This window comes from Hermetia illucens, chromosome 3 (assembly GCF_905115235.1).
Source record: "Hermetia illucens chromosome 3, iHerIll2.2.curated.20191125, whole genome shotgun sequence".
In the NCBI taxonomy this organism is placed as follows: domain Eukaryota; kingdom Metazoa; phylum Arthropoda; class Insecta; order Diptera; family Stratiomyidae; genus Hermetia; species Hermetia illucens.
The window spans coordinates 44966847-44985582 of NC_051851.1; the positions used below are offsets into that span (position 1 = coordinate 44966847).

General features: G+C 40.7%; 1 protein-coding gene across 1 annotated transcript; it reads right to left on the reverse strand.

Annotated features, from left to right (window-relative positions):
• Positions 1-1354: 1354 nt before the first annotated feature.
• LOC119651846 (venom protease-like) lies at positions 1355-15831 on the reverse strand. The gene is made up of 6 exons (XM_038055645.1): positions 15516-15831; positions 6047-6132; positions 5883-5989; positions 2018-2182; positions 1645-1897; positions 1355-1559 (listed from the first exon to the last, which is right to left on the reverse strand). The coding sequence occupies exons 1-6, from the start codon at positions 15817-15819 to the stop codon at positions 1386-1388; spliced, it is 1089 nt and encodes a 362-aa protein (XP_037911573.1). The 5' UTR covers positions 15820-15831; the 3' UTR covers positions 1355-1385.
• Positions 15832-18736: the final 2905 nt, after the last annotated feature.

Genomic DNA, 18736 nt, shown 5'->3' on the forward strand with positions numbered 1-18736 from the left:
AGACGAAATTTGGTGAGAAGATGGGAACTGTGGACCCCCAGACATGTAGTGATACCCTTCTACGTTGAGATTTAGGGGAGGTCCCCATACATGTAAAAGGGGGGTGTCAAATTTTTTTCACCAAATATAGTCATGTGGGGTAGCAAATGAAAGGTCTTGATTAGTACTTTTCGAAGCCGATCTTAGCTTTGAGATTTGTTAAAAAGGCGGGGAATGGGAGAGGTGTAAAGTGGTGATTTCTTTAACGGACCCATTCTCAGAAACTACTCAACCGAAAAATCTGGAAAGAATCATGAAGCTTCCTCTATATGATCCCCAGGCCTCAAAATACTCTCCATATCGATACCTGTTCAAATTAAGTTAATAATAGTATATTACCATACTTTTGAGAAAATTGAGTAAAACCGCCCTTAAGTTTATCTCAGAGTTATAAAAGTTGGTAGAAGTATAAAATATAATATGAAGCATATTATCTCTAAGTTTAATGAAATTCATACTATTAGCAACAAGTTACAGTAGTTCAAAATTCTCCTTACCGTGTAAATTTACAACCCGAAGTACTAAATCTGATATGCTAAATGCATATTCTTAACGGGCTACGTACAAATGGGATAGTTCTACACTCAAATATACTCACAGGAGAAGCAAACAAAACCTTTCATACCTGAAGCGCCCAGCTTCCGGTTTCCCGACTTGTTTACAAGGCACCAACAATTTAGTTTTTAATATTTTTTAATAATCCTAGTTTGTGGACTGTGTGTTTAAGTGTGAACTATGTGATCGGGCTGGAAAAATTACTGTGCACACTCAAGATATTAGTAAATCTATGGTGAGAAATTCGTATTCATATCTTTCTCCAGTTCCTCACAAAAAATTTCTAAAAAAGGCAAAAAAACGGCCTTCACACGGGATGACCCCCTTAAAGCAAGAGCAAAAAGCAGGTACATTAGTAAGTATGTTACCAAACATAGGCGGTCTGAGATTACTTCTGTTATGAGTTATCAGTTATCTGGCACTCGACACCAATGTGGGCATTACGGTTAAATATCTTAGAAAGTTACAGACATCTTCCAGCGACATATTCGCTAAAATTTGCCGAAAATGCTACGCTTATCGGACAAGTTAATGTGGTCAGTGCTGGAGGATCCAGAGCAGAAACAAGCCTGCTCTCAGCCTACCAAGCTTTCGAAATGTTTTTTAATACCTTTCACAATAATTTAAGCTACAACCTTTAGGACGTAATTCTGTACATACTGAGAAAGATCTCGGAGTCCAGAATTTCCGTCTGAGTGGGAGAAGCACATCTGTTTGGACAGTAGGAACTGTGAATAAAAGTTCTCTAAGGAAACCGTCAAGTCCAGCGGCTTTATTGAAAACAGAGCATATCATCGGTCAGTTTTTAATACAGATTCAATCCAATCTAAATAAGTTGAAACTCTTGTGTACACTCCGGGGCTAGGTCCAGCGCAATATTGCCCAAATGATGTGATTCCTACTATAAACGGCGTGCCTATTAGCCCAATGTAGTGTTTAAATTGCAACGGTCCTCCAGAGTCTCCCTAAATGATAAGTAATTCCATCATAACATTGCAAATTCATAACATAATATTTAAACAAATTACAATCTTAAACTTGAAGGTGTACCTGGCAAGTATCTTTTTGCCCATTTGGATCAAGAGCGCACATTTGTCCATCTTTTATCCCGTTTGGAAGTCGCTCATTAGTTGGGATCTTTAAACTACACATGTCATTTGCTAGAACTGGGATCGTTGCTTCGTATAGAATATTAGCTTGAGGTCCACTGTATTTGAGCGTTCCGTAGCCCAAGGCTGTCAATTCTTTCTCGGGAATATCCTCCGTAGCCCAAAGACAAGCTGGTTTTGTTAGTCGCGTAATTCTATAATGAATAATGTCAACTAGAAGGAACTACAACCGTAATTCTAGTAAAATAAGGAAGAAAATATCCAAAAATTGAGAGTTAGTTTCTTCCTGGGCTTACTCGATTGACAACAATTACTCGAATTCAGGTGAAATTTTTAAAAGTGCAATATCATGGTAAACCAGCGACGCTGAGTACTGAGGATGTACATGTATGTCACTTATCTTGTAATCAATCGGATACGTGTCGTTCTCCGTTTCGAGCAGATTTAAGTCTCCAGTTCGGATAATATCAGGCTGGACTCTGTAATTAAAAAACTTTAATTTTATTCCGTTATTTAAATATATTGTGAAGAGTAGTTCCTTTATTGGCTAAAAAATTTGGTAAGAAAGACAAACACCGTATTTCGGGAACCAACGGTTTCCTTTTTCATTGTGTTATTTTCTGTCTTTGGATTTATACAAGTATTATTGGAGTTATAGCATCTCTCTTACCTATTTGTCCTATAAACCTTGTTATGTTGTGCGAAATACTCGAGGAGAACGTGGAGAATGAACTCGCGATGAACTTCTGGTATCAGAACATTTGAGGGTAGAACTGCATTCACGATATCAGACTGCTCACTTCAGTGTCTTCGTTTTCTTTATCCTTTCTCCCGTCCACAAGCAGGACGGGCTCGTCGTGAGCGGTTACGCCATTTTGTTCAATCAAAGATCTGATCTGAATGCATTCTGACGGCTTTCAAATCACCATCCAGCGTATCAAGATCAAATCAAAATCAAAATCATTTCGGATGTGATCAAGGCTGGTTACGTCACTAGTTCAACGCAACGTCTCCATTATAAGGGGATTATTCCATTTTTGGACAAGTTTCTTCAGATCATTTTTGCTATTAGACGCTAGGAAAATATCATTTGCATAAAGCAATGTATAGAGCACTGGACGTTAGATGTCCCGTGTGGCAGTGTCCATAACAAGAACAAAGAGGAGTAGTCAGAGGACGCGTCGTTGATGAACACTGACAGAGACACGAAGCGGTTTTGATGCACCCGCCACATTTCGAACTCGTGCTGCAGCAGTTTAATCCAACGCACGCGTTTTTCTGCTACCAGGTGTCATCGAACATATCAAATGAGTTCGTGTAGCACACGGATAAACGCTTTCTCGAGATCCAGAAATGCAAAGTAAAGAGGGCGATGCTTCTCACGCGTTTCTCTATCAATAACCACGCAGCGTGTATTGGGTCAGTAGTTCCGCAGTTCCTGACAAACCCGGCTTGATTCATAGCTATTTGAACGATGCCGCGAATACGGTTGTCAAGAATGCGTTCTAAAATCTTTATGATATGGGAATGTAACCGGATCGTGCAGTAATTTGAACATACTGCTGTCTACCCTTCCTTTTCCATATTACGGCTATGCACTCTGCGCTTGCGAGGTGACTTTAGAAATATAAGCGTCATTAACGTTCACGCCCCTACAGAGGAGACGGTTGAGTCAGAGAAGTATACCCTCTACGAAGCAGTTGAGCGGACCTTCGAAGCCTGTCCCAAGTATAATATTAAAATCATACTTGGAGTCAACAGTCAAGTAGGGACGGAGCCCGTATTCCGGCAATACGTCGCCTCCCATAGCTTACATAGGGATACAAGTTAGGAGTATCTCACGAAATGGTTGTTGGAAGTAGCTGGATTGCACGGAAATCGGTCCACAAACATACGTGGGCCTCTCCAGACGGGACCACTTTCAACCAAATCGACCAAGTGAATTTCGAACGCCGCCACCTCTCAGCCTTGATGAATGTCAAAACACACAAGGGGGCCAATGTAGACATGGATCACTATCTCGTTGGCATAGTGCTCCGGGCGCGAATTATAACATCATCTACAAACCCCTCTGACAATCAGGTGAGAGTGAATACTGAAGCCATTCACAACACAACCCTCGATAACACCTACAAGGGCGAAATGTATGCCGCAATAGCCGCAGCTAGCCGTGGAGATAAAGCATCAGCAAATGATCTTCACAATCACCTGAAGAACGTTATCATTGATACGGCCGCAAACATGCTCGGTCCCAGCCGCAAGAAAATTCGGAAGGGCTAGTTTGACGGTGAATGTAAGCCAGCAACGGAACGAAAGAATGCTGCATACCGAGTAATGTTACATTCTCAAACAACGCGGGCCGCGCAGAGACCTACCAAGAACTCCGTCGAGCGAAGATGCGAATTCACAGACGGAAAAGGGAAGCCCGGGAAAACCGACAGGTCTGCGAACTCGAAACCGCGCAAGGTGCGCAAGTTTTACCAACAAGTCAGCAGGATGAAGCCTTATACACCTCGATGCTCATCCTGCCGAGACAAAGAGCGAAGGCCGATTTCCGATAGAATGGGCATATTGGAACAATGGGTTGAGTATTTTGATGAACTGCTCAACAACCAAAATATCGGCAAGTTGGAGGTCTCGCCAACTGAAGATGACGGACAAATACTGGCACCACCAAGTGTAGAAGAAGTGGCACCACCAAGTGTAGAGAAAGTGATTCACGATGCAGACGTAAATTAAAGAGCTACCATCCTCTTCAAGTCCACTCAATTACTGGCCTATGCTGATGATATTGACATTATGGGAATTTATTTCAAATTGTTGTTGTTTCTTTTTCGTTGGTGTAGATATTTATTCTTGCAAATACCAATATTTCGGGAACCACTTGTTCCCTTCATCAGTGCTAATAAGTCCTGATGAAGGAAACAAATGGTATTTTCGGTGACTGTAGGAGGAGATTGTGTATTATATTTGTGAAAGGCAATCGAGTTTAGATAAATACTCGAATTAAATAGGCTACATACCATTTATGACTTGCGGTTTCGTCCAGGGCAGTGGTAACTCATCAGACGCTGTCTCACTTCTGCCCTGGGAGCAGTGTGACCGAAGTGGTTACAAGGAGGTAATTGTATGAATTATAACGAACGCAAATGCGCCTTGTAAAATTTTTAGGCCTAAGCCGACCGAGGCTAAACTAAAATTTTGTTTAAGAATCGAGGGATTCATAAGTCCGCCATCCACTTAATGCGGAAACCCACTATTATTAACTTTATTTGAGCAGATACCGGAATGGGATATATTTTAACGCCTAGAATTTGTACACGCATTTTTCAGATTTTTATGTTGGATGTTGGATAGGCTCGAAGAGCGTATACATTTTGGGTCCTAACTTTCGAACAATCAAAATGTGATTGCAGTGGTCAAATGACCATCCTAAGTAGCCGGATATGACCAAGAGGGCAGCGCTCTCAAGGTGGCGAAATTGACCGTGAAGGTCTGCTCGGAAATATTGAGGCTCCACCGAAGTGCCCTGTCGACACAAGCTAGGGAATGTTGGTGAGGGTTTTCTTTGAGTACTTCGATATCTAACGTGTCATAATGCAAAAATTCATGTGTCCTCTTAACCAATGTGTGAATCCGAACCGGATCTTGAAACTTCACAAACACGGGGATTCGCGCGAGTCTACTGACAAAACAAACCTGTTGCAGTTCCTAAAACAACCAGGGTTGACATCCATTATGCACATTTTTGGATTTGGATTTTGGGGGGGGGGGTAATTAGTTGAGGATTCTTTAAATGAAAGGAAAAGAGGGAATATTACATATTATTGAATGCATTCTCTTGTCAGATTGACGTTGGAGCAGGCGAATGAAATACCGCTCATATTGCAGACCTTCGGAGACTACAACTTCTCTATTTTTCAACCAATATGTAAACTTGGATGATTTCACCTTTTATTTGAAATTTCACCTTTTTATTGAAAAAAACTGCCGGCATACAAAGAGCTTCACAGAATACATACCTTCACTAAACTTCGTCACAGCAGATTTATCTGTTCTAGGTTTGCATATAACAAACAGACAGAGAGACAAACAGAAAGATTTTAAACCAATGTAGTGGCGATAAAAAAAAGCAGCGGATGGTACTCAGATAACATTATAAATTCGCAGAAAACTTACCCTCGCGAACTAGTACAATGAGCAGCAGTTATAATAAATTTATTTGTAATCACGCTTCCCCCGCATCTCCAATCAATTCCTTCTTCTGAACTCCAACCAATAGCAGCCTATAAATGAGGTCTTCAGTAAAATAGGAAGCATTGAAAAAAACCATAAAAAATTACCATATGTGGATGTTCTTCAGGTAAAGAGCGTTTTCCCCCAACGACCAAAGTATTGGCTACAATACTCGGGTAGTATTCTTCGCAAACTGAAAAGAAAATCCATTAACATTAATATACTATAACGCACTACTTTGATCAAGAAATTCCCTTTTGAAATTTTTATCAAAAATTCCTTTCAACTTTAAATTTTTCGAAACCCTGATATATTAGATCATAGAAATTAAATATTAAATCATAGAATGGAAGATAAAGTTTTGTATAAGACGAAACCTTATTAGTATCGGTTTAGTGTCTGTTTGTCTGTCTACCTTTTTTGTCAATATGAGGAATCGTCACGCCTGAGGCGTTAAACTTACAAACATTACTCAAAATACCCGCTTGGAAATTGAGTAAGGCCCACAATGCTTCCACAAATTTTGCTGTTTTTCGGAAGGATTATCTTTGTGGTATGCGTGTTAGGTTCATACAGAAAAAGTTTGGTGTGTCTAGCAACATTTAGGCTCTACCACTTGTTATTAGGGGAAGCTTGTTCCTAGTTTATGAAGACAGCCTTTGCCAATGCCACTGATGTTCCAATTGCTGGTTCCCGTCCCAGCTTGGGAAAGATTGAACCGAGATTTCATTTCTCTATAGGCCACAATGACCGGGCACCCAGTGTAGTTCCACCGTACTGAATCTAAAAATAGGGTCCAAATAATTCCTGCATTCCTGAACAGTTTTCGAGATGATCAAAGGACTAATCAACACTCTCAATTCAGCTTGACTATCACTATAAATTGTGATGCACCGGTACTTCAAGTGTTCGTCAATCACCAAGTTTGCCGCCCTTAGGATCGCATATTGATTAATAACATTTTGTATTGCCACGGAAGATTGATGTCTGAACTTTTCACATTCAATTGCAGAATAGGCATTTATGGATTTTTGCCGATTCTAGCAAACACAAAACTAAATAGAAGTCGGGTCGAGTATAGGGAAAGTGCCTGCCTTAATTCCTACACTAAGCAGGTTGGTCATCAGTTGGCTTCAAGGCGATCGTAGCCCGCTTTGCGGATAGAGTTATACTGGCTTCGTATCTGAGATTCAATTTTAAGAAAGGCAACTCCAGTTAGCTCTGAACTGGAGGTTCTAGGGCATTTCATAGTTAGATTTTGGCCCAACACTACAGGTGGTCAATATATATGTATATGTAACCACGAGTTTGTACAATTCTATATCTAAGAGAAAAAATTAATAAAGAACTGTCCTCTAGACGAGGTTCTTCTTTTATTTGGTCTCAGAATAGGTACAACGTACGGAATAAAACCCAGATGAGGCTGGCTATTATCCGTACAAATATATATTCTAGGGAAGCTAGCAAAAAATAAGTGAACTGCTACACGTTAGGAAATTGGTCCCAATGTGCATGGCTGCAGCATATACATAATAAACATAATGAAGATGTATTGGTATCCGAGAATCAAAAGGCAATGTAAGAACTAGATTTAGTTCTCCCAAAAACTCTCTCCAATGCTCTGTGCGTCTACGTTCGTTGTTCCCATTGATCTAGTTTTTGAGCTGCTCTCTTCAGTGCTTTAAATAAATATATGCAAGAGCTGAAAATTGAGTAATATATTTAGAGCTGCGCCGCATCTTGTGCTCATGGCGCCGATAATACCCTGATGCACAGTTCTTTGCAGCGTGGTTAGCTTACAGCGAAAATTTTCTCAGCTTAACCCACCACACTACGGATGCGTAATTAAAGCAACGTATATCCAAATTACTACATGAGGCCTGAGTTCCCATGTCGAGGCAAAGGTCCGTCTGCACAGACCATAGGCTGTGAGAGGTCATGTTATCTTTACCTCTACATGTTTGTACCAAAAAAGTTCCTAATTTAGAGAAACTACCAGATATTTCACTTCTTCAGACTCATGGAATAAAGCTGAATTTTTGTCAACCGATTGCCATGAATGCTGTTTGTTCTCTAGCAAAAATAGTATATGGGGAGCAGAAAATTGAGACGTGGGTATTCTTCTATCTTCGAGCTAGAAAATGTTGCCCAAAAGCAGGAGAGATGTCGAATAGCATGCATTTGTATTGAACGAAAAGCACTTAAGATAATCTGATGCTTCTGGATTCCTCTCCTTCTACTTTGAAGCTGAGTACTTCTATAATAACTAGTTATGGTACCGCGGTCAAGTTATAATAATCGGAAAGACTTTTCTTAACAAATACAGAACCGAAGAAGGATATTGTTAAATTATGAATTCCCAAGGTGCTGTATTCGGACCTCTTTTGTATGAACGTCAGATACGATGGAGTGCTTAACTTTCTCCTCAACCTACAATTCAAAGGTGGCAACGATAAGGGGTTTTGCAGACAACCTGGTGGTAAATAAGGTGACGAAGCACAATGAAATGATGGGCCATACGCAAGTAAAACCGTTCGTACCATCAGGTCCTGGCTACGAATAGCTAAATCAGACCGGACAGGGAAGAAACTTAAAGCTTTCTTTGTCACCAATGTGGGAGTTTTGGTGGTGCCATTTTTAGTTACGCAGAGTACTTAGACTAGAAGCAGTCACTATCACCATCAATGGCAGTGACCTACCCAGAACTGAGGGAATTAAATATCTCGGATCAATGCAATCAGCCAATGGAGAACTTATGAAACTTCTTCAGGCATTAGAGGTGGCGTTTTACAACTGGAATTTTTGTGATCAACGTATCAACGAAGGTTTCAAATCCAAATCGCAGTGTCGTCCACCCTTTGCCCTCCATATCCCGTCTCCGACAAGTATTGATCGCATTAGTATTTGCCAGAACAACATTCAAGCGTGCTTCGGGTAACATGCGGCCTCTTGAGGGAACAGATACTGAGTTGCCAGGTAGTGATTTAGATAGGAACTTTATGTCTGAAAAGCAGACAATGTCTGTTCTGGTAATAAACAGCTGATTCAGCTGACGCGAATTTTATCAACAGAATAGCTTTTCTCGTTATTTCGAGTTAAGGCGTCATAGGTTCCCGCTTTTGTGATGATTTCATGTACGTCCTTGCTTTCCATCAACAATAAATCCTGGTTCACTTTCAATTTTGCGACTTTACCCAAAGATGAGCCAATTTGATTATGGAGACCGTGGGATTTACTTTCCCCCCTCCGGATCTCATGGAGTAAACCCCCTTTTTTGCATATGCTATATCTCATCTACACATTCGTCCAGGTCCTGGAGAGAATAATTTAAGCTCACTTCTTGCTGCTATAATCAGCTCATCCTATCATTATTCTTCCCGTTTGACCAATGCGGTTTGATGTTGTTAGTTAGTTGATTTTTGATGCTGACATTGCCACCCTATATTTTGTCTTGCCTTCGTTGATGTGCTGCCCAAGATCTCGCGCTATCTGCTCGATCTCGCTGAAAGCAGTTTCTATGTCTCGGGTCGTTCTTCCCGTGATGTTGATATCGTCAGCATAGGCCAGTAGTTGGTTGGACTTGCATTTACCTCATCATCACGGATCACTTTCCCGAGAGCCAGGTTAAAGAGGACGCATGATAGGGCATCCCCTTGTCATAGACCGTTGTTGATGTCGAATCGTTTCGAGAGTGATCCTGCTGCTTTTATCTGGCCTCGCACATTGGTCAGGGTCAGCTTAGTCAGTCTTATCAATTTCATCGGGATATCGAATTCTCTCATGGCCGCGTACAGTTTTACCCTGGTTATGCTACCATAGGCGGCTTTAAAGGCAATGAAAAGATGGTGCAACTGTTGTCCATATTCCAAAAGTTTTTACATCGCTTGCCGCACAGAGAAAATCAGATCTGTTGCTGTTTTGCCTGTAGTGAAGCCCCTTTGGTATGGGCTAATGATGTTCTGGGCATATGGGGCTATCTGGCCTAGCAAGATAGAGGAGAATATCTTATAGATGGTACTCAGCAACGTAATACTAAAAGTATCATTGCTGCACTGCTTGATATCTCTCTTTTTATTTATGGCACAGATAATGCCTCGTTGCCAGTCGTCAGGCTTTGATTCGCTGTCGCATACTTTGAGTATCAGTTGATGAACCACTTCGTCTAATTGGTCACCACCATATTTCACCAATTCGGCTGTAATTGCATCGGCTCCTGACGTCTTATGATTTTTAAGCCGATGAATTGCACGGACTGTTTCTTCTATACTTGGTAGGTGGTAGTATTCGTCCGTCGTCTTCAGTTGGCGGGACCTCCAACTCGAGAAGAGGCGAATGACACTTAGAACGGCGGACCAGACGTAACATTCTCAGCGCTAAGCTTTAGAATCCAATGAAATGTTTGTTGTTGTAGAACATAATATAAATACGATAAATAATTGTTGAGTTTTACTGGAACATAGCGATCAAAGACCTTATCGTTTTGATTCCTGATTTCTACTCGTTTTGGTTCCTGATCTCTACTAAAAGGCAAAGTCCTTCTTCTCTTTAATATTATTGTATTCATTTTTCTTTGGTTATTCTCTTTATTTTTTATTATTAGGTGAAGTTTTACATTATTTCATTTTTTTGGTTGCCTACAAAGGGCCAACACTTACAAAACAAAAAGGGGAAGTCTCCATTTTTATGGCTTGAAGATGCCCAGGACAGGTGAGAATCCCAAAGGATGCGCCTCCTAAAAATATAAGGGATCGATAGAGAAGGTTATCTGTCGTGGGTCTTCTCTCTTAACGGCGACACTTAAGTCGCGAATTTTACGGTTCTTCAAGCGCGGTCAAACTGGTATTTTTTTAGTTTCGCGCCCTAGGAATGAAAATGGTTTTATTTAGGCGCGTCAATTACATTCTCTGAATAAGCCGAAAGCCACCAAAAAAGAAGCAGTTTTCAGTAAAAACAGACGGCAGAGTTCACAGTTTTCGCAGATTACAACGGTTTCAGGTCAAAAAGTGAATAACGAGTACTATTTCTGCATTATGGGACGTTTTGGGTGAAACGCTTCGTGAAAAATGGAAGAATACATTAGTAACTAATAGGCATATTTCGCACCACGATAACGCATGTTATACAATGCATTATTTTCCTCGAATTATTTACTAAACGAAAAAATCATTATGGGGAATGAGTTTCTGGTGCAAAGAATACGGGATGACTCCTTTAATGGGAGCGCGGGGCTATCGAATTTTATTAATAAAAACACGGGAAACCGGAAGCTTGGCGCTTCAGGTATGAAAGGTTTTGTGTATTTCTTTCATAAAGAGATTTGAGTGTGCATTTGTCCCATTAGTATGTAGCACGTAAAATATGCATATATTATGTGAAAATAGCCACTTTCAAGTGATATTGACATTCATAGTCTTGAATTTGCGGAGGAGCGACATTTTTGACCTAGTATAACTTTGTTAGTAATAGTGCGATTTTCACCAAGTTTGGCAGGATCATGCTCCATATTGTAGCCTTATTGCAAAATTTTCTGATTCTAGGGTGAACTTAAGGTGGGTTTTCCTGTCAATTGCTAAAAATTATAGTAGTATACAATTATTAACTTTATTTGAACAGGTATCGGTATGGAGGGTATTTCGGAGCCTAGGCACCATACAGTGGCAGCCCCCTGATTTTTTTCAGATTTTTTGGTTTGGTAGTTCCTGAGAATGGGTTCGTTAAAAAAATGACCATTTTCAACTCCCCGCACTCCCCATCTTTTCAACAAAAGTCAAAACTAATACCGGCTTCGAAAAGTACTAACTGAGACCTTTAATTTGATACCCCACATGACTATATTTCATGAAAAAAAAAATTTACACCCCCCTTTTGCATGTATGGGGACCCGACCCCCTTAAATTCGTCGTAAAAGGATGTAACTCACTATATGTATGAGCGTTCACAGTTCCCACCTTTCTACCAAATTTGGTGTCAATCGCTATAACCGCCACCGAGAAAAATGCGTGTGACGGGCAGACAGACAGACAGACAGTAAACCGATTTTAATAATGAAATGAACGAAAAATGAAATACCAGCAACAAACAATTTTTCGAGCACTGGCAGATTTGCTAGTATAAACGCACAACAATCTATCGGGATTACTTTGAGTGGATAAGTAACAGTTTTAGTTAATAATTTTGTATTCTACATTTTCTGAATTAGTTCCGGGAATCTGTGGATCAAAGTAGTATTTCTAAGTTGAAATTTAGGTGCATGTTTTTATTTTTTACAGTGATTAAATATTAAGAAAAGAACCAGGTTTTTTTCGTATTCTGTAAATTTTTTATTTTCCTTTCGCATACAATTGTTTGGGAGACCACGTCTCTCCTCCATCAGTGCTAATACCTAATTATCCGTCTCAAACTACCCCTAATTATACGGTAACTTTTAACTCTACTAATTACTCTATAATTGTTTTACATTGTTCCCATCCTTTCCGTTTTCGCCCTATATTTTATCACCCGCTGCATATGCTTTCCGCTGCATCCAAAAGATGTGTTTTCCGCACAAGCTTTATAATATCCACATTGTCTACCGTTACGGCATATCCCTCTTCGACAATTATTTGCCTTCCTACCATTGACTTAATGTTTCGAGGATCGTTGCTTTTTCGTCTTTTTAGTCTGACCGATATACACTTTTTCACATTCTGGGCAGCTGACCTTATAAGTTCCACTCACCTCCTCTTTTTAAAGTTTTGTGTAAAACAAAACTTTATTAAAATCGATTCACAGCCTGTCTGTCTGTCTGTCACATGCACTTTCCTCCAAACTGGCTAAACCGATCCAAACGAAATTTAGTAGACAGATGAGAACTATGGAATTCCTCGCATTCAGTGAGTGACATAAATTTAGGAGTTTAAAGGGGGGCTCCTCATACATGCAATGGGCGGATTTCGATTTTTTTTTCACCAAATATAGTCGTGTAGGGTATCAAATGAAAAGCAATGATTAGTACTTTCCGAAACAACATTAGTTTTGCCGTAAATTGCAAAGTGCGTAAGTAAGGAGTCAAAATAGACGCACTTAAAGTGAGAGAGGACTCATTTTCGGAAACTATCCAACCCAAAAGTCCGAAAAAAATCAGGAAAGTGCGCTTAAATGAAATCCTCAAAATATGTCCCATTCCGATATCTGCTCAAATAAACTTACTAATAGTATATTACCAACTTTTAGAAACTGACTGAAAAACTCCCCTTAAGTTCATGCTAGGAGTTCTAAATTTTGCAACGACATAGAGGACAGCCTCGTGTATACACATGTTCATGAAAATCCAACTATTACTATCAAAGTTATAGCAGTTCAAACTTATCAATTTCGTTTGAATTAATAGCATCCTAAACCATACAAATAAAATGCTCATAATTAACGAGAATAATTGACATTCAAGTGAAATATTAAAATTCCATACAAGAAGTATCTAATTCTCCCCAGCCGTTTTTTACATATGTTGGCATTTGCTAATGTTATTAAACTCAGAGTATCAAGCGTATGGGGTTGACTATTATCAAAACTAGGCGTGCCATCAAATGATTTATTTAAATCGCTTTCTAAAATATAGAGGGCAATGAAATTTTTAGCTATGTGACACGGAGCTGTCGTGCATTCATCGCTCCTCACATCTTCTTCTTTTTCTTCAGCCTTTGTCCCGTTCACAAGCGGGGCTCGTCGTGATCAGGATGTATTTGCGCGGTCTTTAAATCCCTATCCAGCGCATCAAGCCACCGATGTTTCGGCCAGCTTTTTGGTTGCTTACCATTGACTTCGATGTTGAGACCAATATCGGTAAGTGAATTCTCGTTAGCGTGAATTACGTGACCACACCATCGAAAACGCAGTTTTTCCACGATCGGTGCAACCCCATGTCGATTGCGGATATTGCCATTTCGGACGTGATCAAAACGTATCACGCCACCAGTGCAATGCAACATATTCGTCTCTATTACCGTAAGACGCCGTTCATTGCCATTTATAGTCAGCTAACATTCAGAACTATAGAGAGCGGCAATGGCATTATGCTTCTCACAGAGGGAAACACATAACTTTGTATACCTGAATCGTGAAGTTTGCGGTTTCCCGACTTGTTCGCTAATTGTAGAGCGTTGTGAGTTGGTCCCTTTCATTCTATTTTATTTTTTACGTAGTATTCTGTCTTTTGCCTCCCTACTATATCCCTTTTTCACCATTGGGTCTTTTATGTTGTTTATTTCCCTTTTGAAGCGCTCTTCCGTCAATGGCGTCACTAGCAATCTATCTACCATACTCTGTTAAGCCGCCATTTTCTGCCCAAATGTGTTTTGAGGTCCTCGATATGGTACGCTGTGTGTGAGTTTTCTTTCTGAATATATCGAACTCGAGTTTATTGTTGTTTCTTATTACTGATGGGTCCAGAAACGTTATTCGTTGGTCATCTTCCTTTTCCATTGTGAAAGTTATATTGCGATGTATGCTGTTCATTGCTTGCAGCGTTTTTTTCAATATCCTCGTTTGGGATTATTACCAATACGTCGTCTACGTAACGTGCTGAAAATTTTCGCATGATACCTGGTTTTTCAATTTCTTTTCCTATGCTTTTCATGAAAACTTCGCTTATCAATGGGGATAACGGATTCTCCATTGTAGTTCCTGAAGTAGTTTTATAAAACTGGTCTCTACAGATGAGGTAATTCTCATTCATGCAGAGAACTGCTAGTTTTGCGTAGATTTTCGCCTTTTTCCTCTTATTAAGTTCCACACATTATTCCGTTAGCCAATCCTCGAGTTTCCAAATGGCTTTTTTAGTTGGTATGCTCGGATGTAAGGCTTTTCCATTAAATGATACCAGACAGGTTTTTGTGTGTAGCAAGTTTCTCCACTCAGCTCCGTGCTATTCTTTACTGAATACTTGCTGTAATAATTTCTAATGGTGCTGATTTCACTGCCACTTTGCAATTTTATAGGTTGGAAAGTTGATGTCTGCAACGATTTCTCGTGTCTCATTACCTTGCTTATGGATTTTTGGCAGGATTCTCATTCTCGGTAAAGACGGGTTTGGCATCCTCAGGTCTGCAGTGTTCTTCTAGTATTTTCCTACTTTCGTTGAGCGCCTTTTCAACCCTTTTTATAGAGTCGGGAGAGGATTGTTTCTCAACTTGAAAAATTCCCATTTTTCATTTTTTCTTCTAGGGCACTGTTGTATTCATTCTTGTAAAGTGTTACAACCGCGTTTCCTTTGTTGGCTTTCGTGTAGAAAACATCCTTTTCTCGTAATTTCTTAACTACCGGGTCATATCTGCATGTTTTTTCGCTTGTTGTTCTCTCAAACAATTGTGTGCAAAAGGAAAACAAAAAATTTACAGAATAAGAAAAAAATCTAGTTCTTTTCTTAATATATACACTATATTCTATACTCTATACTCTTCTTCTTGTACTATATTCTATACTCTATACTCTTCTATATTCTATAAAAAATTTTTGGCCCTTTTTTTCAAATTAAAAGTAAATTATCTATTTAAAGTTGTGAAAAAACACCATGTCCTGAAAATAAAATTTACGACGTACTTTCCTCCACCAGCCTCAACGAGGTTTTTGATTTTGCAATTTTCGCCAGCACTTGTGGGCAGCAGTAGATTAGTGTTTGACTCGAAAATGAGCAAAAGTCCAAATTCTGTAGAGTCACATTTTTCTGGGGGCAATTTTCGATATTTTCACAAATTCCACTTAATCCATCACTTCTTATGCACTTTTCGCCCACTGACTTTTCGTTATCTACCGGATAATAAATCGAATCTTGGCCGTTGATTGTAAGAAGAAAATTTAAAAGAAAGGCAGCCAGGAATTCTACTGCGACACGTTTGGACCTCATTCTGTCTTGATGTTAACTAACATTTTGTGAGTTCTGGAATTATTACAAAACATGTTATTTGTTTTTTAACGCAATTGGAGAAGAGCAGCTAGAAACCCGTTTCAAAAAAAATACATGTCTTTGACCTTCACTTTACACTATAAATAATTTTATACAAATCACTAACTTAAACATAATGACTTTCGAAAATTAAGGCATTTATTTTGCACTTGCATGCATAAAGTATCTTTATCATATAACTCTTTTTGAGGCATCAAATCTGTAAGAAGCTAAAGAACTCCTGAAACCAAAACCGACAGTGTGTCATCTATCTTAGTGCAAGTTTAGTTGATTCATTATAAAGAAATTAACAATTCAATGTAGCTGTGGAAGCCTGCTTGTGGGCGTTATAAATAACTAGATGACCTGGTAAACGTTGTTTTGCCATATGAATTATTTCTAGGTAATTTCTAGTGTAGACAAAAAATAACTAAATAACTTATTGGAAGTGTGTAAGGATGTGGTATATGCGTGAAATGGGCTTGGAGCGCTGTGAACGATGAGGGAATATAAAAATAACAAACGCCAAACATTATTATTTTTAAGTTATAATATATTTGTATTTCTTAAATTTATATATCATTAATTAATTACGACAGTAACACTAACAAACAATATCAATCTCTTAATGCTATAGCGTGAACAATATTTTTTGTTAGCCCATCTTTAGCTAACACAAACAAACTGGATTGTTTACCCACTCGAGAGCATGCCACGTATAACTAACTGTCCGTGTGAAGAACATGGTGCACTTAAATCTAAGCCACAAACAGACATCGTTTGGCCTTGGGATTTGTTGATAGTTATTGCAAATGCCATACTAATCGAAAACTGAATATGTTTGAATTGAATTGGCACATCTGTAAGTACAGGCTGCGGCAGCATAACTTCCTTTTTTCAAAACACATTAAAAACTATTGTATGCATCGGAAAATATTTATTTATTTTTTATAATGTAGGTACATGTCTAAAGTTTTTATTTACATTATTTTGAAGATCAAATCTGTTAGGTGACGTCCCCCATTCTCCATACATTGCGGAAACCGATTTCTGGCGTTCGAAATAAATTTCGAATGCCGCGAATCCTGCCGCACCACATCACTCCGCCCCCAGATGAAACCTAGGGGTTTCGGCGACTGATCCCGGAACTTCGTTCGCCGTCAATCCACAAAACGGACACGACGCCGTTTCGGGGCAGACACGGGTTTCAGCCTAGACAGAGAGACCGCCTTTTTGTGACCACCGATCTCGAGCTGGAAGAAATGCTCTCCCCTCTCGAGAACGCGGTACGGGCCCTCATATGGAGGCTGCAGCGGCTTCCGGACGGCATCCGTCCTGATCAGCACGTGGGTGCATGTGTCCAGTTCCTTAGGCGAACAAGCAGGTATGGACGAGTGTCGAGTCGGTGGTGGCGTTTTGATGCGTCGGAGATTGTCCCTCAGCAGACGCACCAACCCCGACTCCGTGAGACCCGATCTCTTGTCGAAGACCGGATCGCTTGGGAGTCTTGGGTTCTCCCCGTATATCAGCTCCGCGGGGCTGGCAGCAAATTCCTCTCGGCAGGTTGTACGAAGACCGAGTAGGACGAGAGGCAAGACTTGAGTCCAGGACGGGTCGTCGCGTGCCATAATGGCGTCTTTCAGCGTCCGGTGCCAACGTTCTAGCATCCCATTGGACTGCGAGTGGTATGCAGTAGTCCGCTGGCGTTTAAAACCCAGGAGTTTGCCTAACTCGGAGAAAAGGGTGGACTCAAATTGCATTCCCTGGTCAGTGATGATCACTGCAGGGACGCCAAAGCGAGGTATCCACTCTCGGCAGAGGGCTTCGGCACAAGATTGCGCCGTAATGTCCTTCAGAGGTATTGCCTCAGGCCACCGCGTGAACCTGTCGATGATTGTGAAGCAATACTTGTAACCGTGCGAGTCTCGCAAAGGCCCTATTATGTCGAGGTGTATGGTGTGGAAACGCTTGGTAGTGCGGGGGAATGAGCCCACTTCTTTCCTTACATGCCTGGAGACTTTACACTTCTGGCATGCGATGCACTCTCTGGCCCAGGAATTGATATCCTTATTCATGGAGGGCCAGAAGTATTTTCCGGTCACTAACCGGTTTGTTGTCCTGATGCCGGGATGCGCCAAGTCGTGAACTGCATGGAACACTTCCTTGCGAAATGTGGCCGGAATGTATGGCCGAGGTCCCTTTTCCGAGTCTTCGCAGCAGAGCGAGAGGTTTGAGCCGAAGATGGGCAACTCCCGAAATTTGAATTTGGGGTTGGACTTGAGGCTCTGAAGTGCTGCGTCATCCACCTGCGCCTTGGCAATAGCCGAGAAATCAAGTGAGGCGGGGATGTTAACTTCGGAGACACGAGACAAAGCGTCAGCAACTATGTTGTCCTTGCCGGACAAGTGCTGGATGTCTGACGTAAACTGGCTTATAAAGCTCAGATGACGAAGCTGACGAGGGGACGCTTTGTCGGGCTTCTGTTTCAAAGCATACGTGAGAGGCTTATGGTCCGTGAACACTGTGAACGGCCTGCCTTCTAGGGAGAAACGGAAGTATTTAATGGACAGTTATGCGGCGAGCAGTTCGCGATCGTAGGTGCTGTAGTTCCGTTGAGCGGGATTCAACTGCTTCGAGAAGAAGCTCAACGGCTGCCAAACTTGGTCCACCTTTTGGTGAAGGGCAGCACCTACTGCGATGTCAGATGCATCAACAAAAACGGCTAGGGGTGCATCTTGCAGAGGGAATGCCAAGAGTGTAGCGTCGGCCAATTGTTGACGGGATTTGTCAAACGCGCGGATAGCCTCTTCAGACCACACGATCTCTCGTGTGTCCTTAGTTTTGGGGCCAGACAAGTACGCGTTCAAAATGGACTGGT